The sequence below is a fragment of the Amia ocellicauda genome, chromosome 14, assembly GCF_036373705.1.
Source record: "Amia ocellicauda isolate fAmiCal2 chromosome 14, fAmiCal2.hap1, whole genome shotgun sequence".
NCBI lineage: Eukaryota > Metazoa > Chordata > Actinopteri > Amiiformes > Amiidae > Amia > Amia ocellicauda.
Window position 1 is genome coordinate 10,079,060 of NC_089863.1, and position 6,061 is coordinate 10,085,120.

Consider the following 6,061-nt stretch of genomic DNA (forward strand, 5'->3'; position numbering starts at 1 on the left):
CTTGCTGTCCCACTCGGTTTCGTTTTTCACAACAATAACAATAACGACCAGTTCCTCGCCAACCTGCTGCTACACACTGACACATCGCTGCTGCTGATATAGGATTGCTCCCATTTAATCAGAGTCGCTGTGCTGTAGTCCTCAGCGGTGGCAGGTACACTTTGCGCAATTACCGTCGGCGTAACATGGGCACTGTGGAGTAGCGGAAGACCGCAACCGAAAGTCAGATGCAGGAAGCAAGAAATGCGACTTTGAACCGACGGATGATGACTGAGCGGGTGAGGCGGCGACTTATTGTACACGTTTATGGACGAAAACACACCGATCGTAATGTCGGCTATACTTAAATCACTTAGCAAAAATACAAGTTCACAGCAAGTAGGGTTATGGCTTGACAAGCCCCTGTGCGTTCAGTTGTGTGTGTGTGAAAGAGAGACAGAGAGGATAAGTTTCGATTTCTACAGGAGAGAATTCCGGAGCTCGAATTATATTATTTAATCATGATTGTATTATACTACACATGATACAAGTGTTAAGAGTTTTACTGTTTAACTGTAAGCTAGTGTGTTGTATCGTATCCGTCACTGCTTTGCTGTACTGTCCTGTCTTTTATTGAATTATTGATATGTCTTTCATTATTTATTAGGAGATGGAGATAAGATGACTTAGTTATCACAACACATTATGTATTAACCCCATCCCCCCCCTCTCTCTCTCTCTCTCTCTCTCTCTCTCTCTCTCTCTCTCTCTCTCTCTCTCAGTCCAGTGTTAAAGTATTTCACAATGTCCAGTCATTTCATTAGTCACTAGTATGTATTAACCTCCCTTTCTCTCCCTCTTTCCCTCAATCTCCTCCCTCTCTCTCTCTCTCTCTCTCTCTCTCTCTCTCTCTCTCTGCAGTGACTCGGCCACAGCCCGGCTCTGTGTCTGTCTGCCCGCCCGCCTGCTGTGGCCGCCACTCCACAGCATGCAGCGAGGGAGTGAGGGAGCGAGCAGGAGAGAGGGAGCGGGAGCGAGGGGGCAGTGGGAGGAGGACGGGGGGCTGACGGTGGATGAGTTTGCGTGTCCGGCGGCCGCTCTGGACAGTCTGTCCGCCCTGCAGTCCACCCTGAGGAGAGTGTTCGCGGTGACCCTGAATCTGGAGGGGGTCCCCGGGGGCCCGGGGGTCAGACGGGATGGCGAGGACCTGGCGTGGGTGCAGCTGTCCGGCAGGGAGAGGGATGTGGAGTCGGCCAAGGTGTGTGTGTCGCTGTGTGTTGCTTGTGTTGTGTGTAAGATATTCGGATCACTGTTTCTCTCTCTCTCCCGCTCCCTCGCTCTCTCTCAATCCTTTTCTCCACCTACCACTCCCCCCAGGGTGTGTGTGTGTACAGGTGTGTTTGTAGTGCAGTTCAGTTTAGTCATCCTCTTTCGCTCTCTTTAAGGTGTTCATTAAGGGGCTGCTGTACCAGGAGCTGCAGACAGAGCTGGCCTTCCCTCAGAACCTGCAGTGTGTGTTCTCAGGGGCCCAGGGGCTGTTCATGGACTGCCTGATCAGAAACACCTCCGCACACATAGTGGTGAGAGAGAGGGAGGTGGGGTGTGCAGTTGTGTCCAGTCAGTCAGTCAGTTTCTAACATTCCCTTCTCTACCTCCCTTTCTTTCTCCCCACCCTCCCTTATCCCTCCCTCTCCCTCTATCCTGTAGTTGGGCTCCCCTGGGTACCTGCTGCTGTCGGGCCTGTCAGAGCCAGTGGTGCAGGCCTACTCCCTGCTCCAGGACCTGGTGGAGAAGTACGAGGGTGCCCGGGTCCGGCCCCCCGAGGGCGGGGTGGTGGCGGCAGGTGAGTCCCAGGCTGCGCGTCGGGCCTTCCGGGACCTGGTGGAGAGACGGGAGGGCCGGCCCTCCATGGACCTGCTGCTGCTCCCGGGAGCCGTCAAGGAAATCCTGCTGGAGCTGGCCAGGGGATTTGGGGAATTTCCGGAACATGGGGAGCGGGTTTGGAACGGGGGAGAGGGAGGAGAGAGGGAGAGGGGGCGGGAGGGAGAGAGAGGGAGAGAGGGGAGCTTCCCACACACCACAGAGGAGGGATTATTTTCTGGGTGGGTGAGGGGTGGAAGTGGAGGCTGTGAGGGAGATAGAGGGAGGAGAGAGAGAGCCGTGGAGTCCACCGATCCCTCCTTCCTGGGCGTGGGAGAGGATGGTAACCTTGACGAGGAGGTAGAGGTAGAGGAAGAAGAGGGGGGATTCTTTCGCTGTCTTCCTCCCCGGAGTGTGAGTGAGGGCTGTGGGGAGATGGGCTGGGGAAGGAGGGAGAGGCGGACCCCCCCGCAGGAAGTAGGGGAAGGAGAGATGGAGGGAGGAGGAGCAGGAGGGATTTTTCACCAGTGGGAACAAATGCATGCAAAAAGGGAGAGAGACAGGAAGGAGGGAGGGATGGAGGGAGGAGGAGGAGCCGAAGAGGAGGAGTTTGTTCTTATGCACCGGTTCTTCACGGCCATGGGGTTCAGCGGGGAGGCAGTCCAGCGGGTCCTGACCAGAACCAGAGCCAAAGAGGCCTCCAAGATACTGGACCTCATCCAGAGAGAGCAGGAGAGAGAGGGGGAGGGAGGGAGCGAGGGAGAGACGGGAGGCGGGAGAAGTTGCGGAGGGCGAGAGGAGATGGGAGGTGGAGACAGGGAGGGAGGGAGAGAGAGAGGAGGGGAGGCAGAGAGGGAAGGTGAGGTGGAGAGAGAGGAGCGGGAGGAGGAGGAGGAGGATTTTGTGGTCTCAGTGTTGCGCTCCGCGGCGGCCAGCTGTGGCTACGATGGGGAGAGCTTCAGCCGGGCCTACGGTGGCCTGTCGGGGACAGACAGAGCCAACTGCACCCGCCAGCTACTGCTGCAGTTACAGACTGAGCGAGGGTGGGGGAGCGGGAGAGGGCAGATAGAGGGAGAGAATGGGGTGATGAGGGAGGTGGAGGGGATAATGGAGAGGGAGAGAGAGATGGAGAGGGAGAGAGAGCTGAAGAGGGAGAGAGAGATGGAGATGGAGAGGGAGAGAGAGATGGAGATGGAGAGGGAGAGGCAAAGGGAGAGGGAGAGAGAGCTGAAGAGGGAGAGGGAGAGGGAGATGGAGATGGAGAGGCAAAGGGAGAGGGAGAGAGAGCTGAAGAGGGAGAGGGAGATGGAGAGGGAGAGGGAAAGGGAGAGAGGGAGGGAGAGGGGTATGGGGAGAGAGGCAAGGACTGGCGGAGACACCGAACCCGAGATATGGAGAGAGGGATTAGGGAGGGTGGGCGGAGGGAGGGCGCGGGGCCAGACTGAACTGCACCCCAGGAAGAGAGCCAGCCGCTCATCCGACCCCTCTCTCAAGGGCCCCCCCCAGCTCCTGTACCCCAAAACCGCTGAAGACCTCTCCCCCCTCCCCGCTTTTCCGCTAGCAGCCGAGAGGGGGAAGGGAAAAGGCAGGGGGGGGAGGGGGAGGGGACGGGGGGCAGTGGCCGTGGAGACGGTCGTCACAGGACCCCAGCGGTACCAGGAAGTGCTGCAGACGCCCTTTGAACTCCGGCTGACCGACGCCCCCGGCAATGATAGCCTGCGTCATGTGATCATCGATGGCAGCAATGTGGCCATGAGGTGAGAAAAAAATCCTACCTGCACCTGTATCCCTGGATAAAATGGCCCTAATTATACTCTCTCCCTCTCTCTCTCTCTCTCCCTCAGTGCAGTACTGTGTGGTGTCCAGTCAGTCTGTATTAACCTCTCTCTGTCTCTCTTTCCCTCTCTTTCCCCCCATGTATTTTCTTCCTCCTCTCTCCCCCACCCCCATCCCCTCTCTCTCAGTCATGGTCTGGGTCAGTTCTTCTCGTGTCGAGGGATGGCTCTGGCTGTGCAGTACTTCTGGAGTCGGGGGCACCGCAAGGTCACCATCTTTGTCCCACAGTGGAGGCAGAAGAAGGACAACAGGGTCAAAGGTAACACTTCCTGTCACATGGCTACGGAGCTTGACAATGCGGGTGCAAGGACTGTCTGTCTGTTTCTCTCTCTCTCTCTCTCTCTCTCTCTCTCTCTCTCTCTCTCGCTCTCTCTGTCATTGCTGTGTTACTATACTGTAGTGTCCTCTCAGCCAGTCAGTCGGCTTGTCTGTATGAGCTTCTCTCCCTCTCTCCCTCTTTCCCCCCTCTCTCGCTCTCTCTCTCTCTGTCAGAGCCTCGGTTCATGATGGAGCTGCAAACTCTGGGGCTTCTGTCCTTCACACCGTCCCGAGAGGTCAAGGGTCAAAGGATCAACTCTTATGATGACAGGTGGGCAAGGGGGTCGGGGGGGCAGACTGTGTATATAAACACAGAGTTGTACATAGTGATACAGCACAGTTTCAATCAATGTGTCTTGTCAGTGTGTCAGTCAGTCAGTCAGTATTAATCCTCTCTCTCTCTCTCTCTCTCTCTCTCTCTCTCTCTCTCGCTCTCGCTCTCTCAGGTTCATGCTGCAGTTGGCTGAGCAGACAGATGGAGTGATCGTGACGAACGACAACCTGAAGGACCTGGTGGACGAGTCCCCGGCCTGGGGAGACATCATCAAGAAGAGGTAGAGCGCGGGAGTGGAGGACACAGAGCCAGTGCAGAGTGCCGTAGTGTCCAGCCAATCAATCAGTCAATCAGTCTGATTCAACCTCCGTCCCTCCCTCTCCCCACTCTCTCTCAGGTTGCTGCAGTACACCTTTGCAGGCGATCACTTCATGGTTCCTGATGACCCCCTGGGGCGAGGGGGACCCCACCTAGACACCTTCCTCTCCTCCGATCAAAGGTACCCCAAAACACACTCGCACTGTAGCCCAAAATAACACAGAGCCCCTGCACTCTCTCACTCAGTGCTGTGTTAATCTATTGTCATGTTCAGTCAGTCAGTAAGTGCGTGTCTCTTTTGTATTCTCTCCCTCACTCCCTCCTCTCTCTCTCCAGAGCTCCGGTCCCACGCAGTCAGTCCTCATCCTCCTCCTCCCACCACTGCCCTCTCTTGGGGGGCTCGTCAGAGTTGCTGCAGTTCCCCGACTGGACAGCTGGGGGTGAGAGGGAGCAGCCGATAGACAGACAGCCGGCGCAGGCAGACAAACACCCGGCCCAGAGGAACAGGCGGGCAGACAGGAGCCCTGCGCAGGCGGACAGACAGGGGGACAGGAGCGCGGTGGAGACGGACAGGCTGCGGGAGGAGCTGCTGCAGGTGTTCCCTGGGCAGGACAGCGTCATCCAGCTGGCCCTCAACTTCAACCCCAACCTCAGGGACATCAGCTTGCTGTCTGACATTATACTCAACCTGACCATGAAGAGATAGAGAATCTCTCTCTCTCGCTCTGTCTGACATTGTCCTCAACCTGAACACAGAGATAAAGAGAGAGTGCATTGGCAACATCGGTGTCATGCCAATAAAGCTCAATTTGAATTTGAATTTGAGTGGGTGGTGAGAGAAAGGAAGAGATAGAGCAAGGTAGGAGGGAGATGGAAAGGGGTGGAGGTGTAGAGGAGAGCTGGAGTAACTTGACATCTAAGGTGATTTAATTGTGTTCAATAATGTTGATAGGATGACCTCTAACTGAACAAAAACACAGAATTTATTTTTCCCATATGTACTGGCTGTACTTTTGTATTACAATAATAAATCAATATTTTTTTAACTGCTGTATGTTATATATATATATATATATATATATATATATATATATGCATACTCTATATTTATTGAGATGTGACTGTTGATCTGTGGTTATTCTGCAAACATAATTCTGGATGAAATAAAAAATGTAAGACAGTAAGAAAAATGTATGTTGCATGTTGTTGTTAATTTAGGAGTCTAGTCCAGCTGTATATAGTTATTGTCTGTACTGGATATGTATACAGTACAGTACAAAGGCTCCAGTCATTGTGTGTACCCCAGGTGTATATATACAGTACAGTGTGTACTCCAGGTGTATATATACAGTACAGTGTGTACTCCAGGTGTACATATACAATACAGTGTACTCCAGGTGTATATATACAGTACAGTGTGTGTACTCCAGGTGTATATATACACTCACCTAAAGGATTATTAGGAACACCATACTA

The 6,061-nt window shown here is 54.1% G+C and overlaps 1 protein-coding gene across 1 annotated transcript; it reads left to right on the forward strand.

Moving 5' to 3' along the window:
- Positions 1 to 5,775, forward strand: khnyn (KH and NYN domain containing). The gene is made up of 9 exons (XM_066722174.1): positions 1 to 278; positions 901 to 1,237; positions 1,425 to 1,559; positions 1,687 to 3,596; positions 3,804 to 3,934; positions 4,168 to 4,264; positions 4,440 to 4,547; positions 4,665 to 4,766; positions 4,922 to 5,775. The coding sequence occupies exons 2-9, from the start codon at positions 968 to 970 to the stop codon at positions 5,289 to 5,291; spliced, it is 3,123 nt and encodes a 1,040-aa protein (XP_066578271.1). The 5' UTR covers positions 1 to 278; positions 901 to 967; the 3' UTR covers positions 5,292 to 5,775.
- Positions 5,776 to 6,061: the final 286 nt, after the last annotated feature.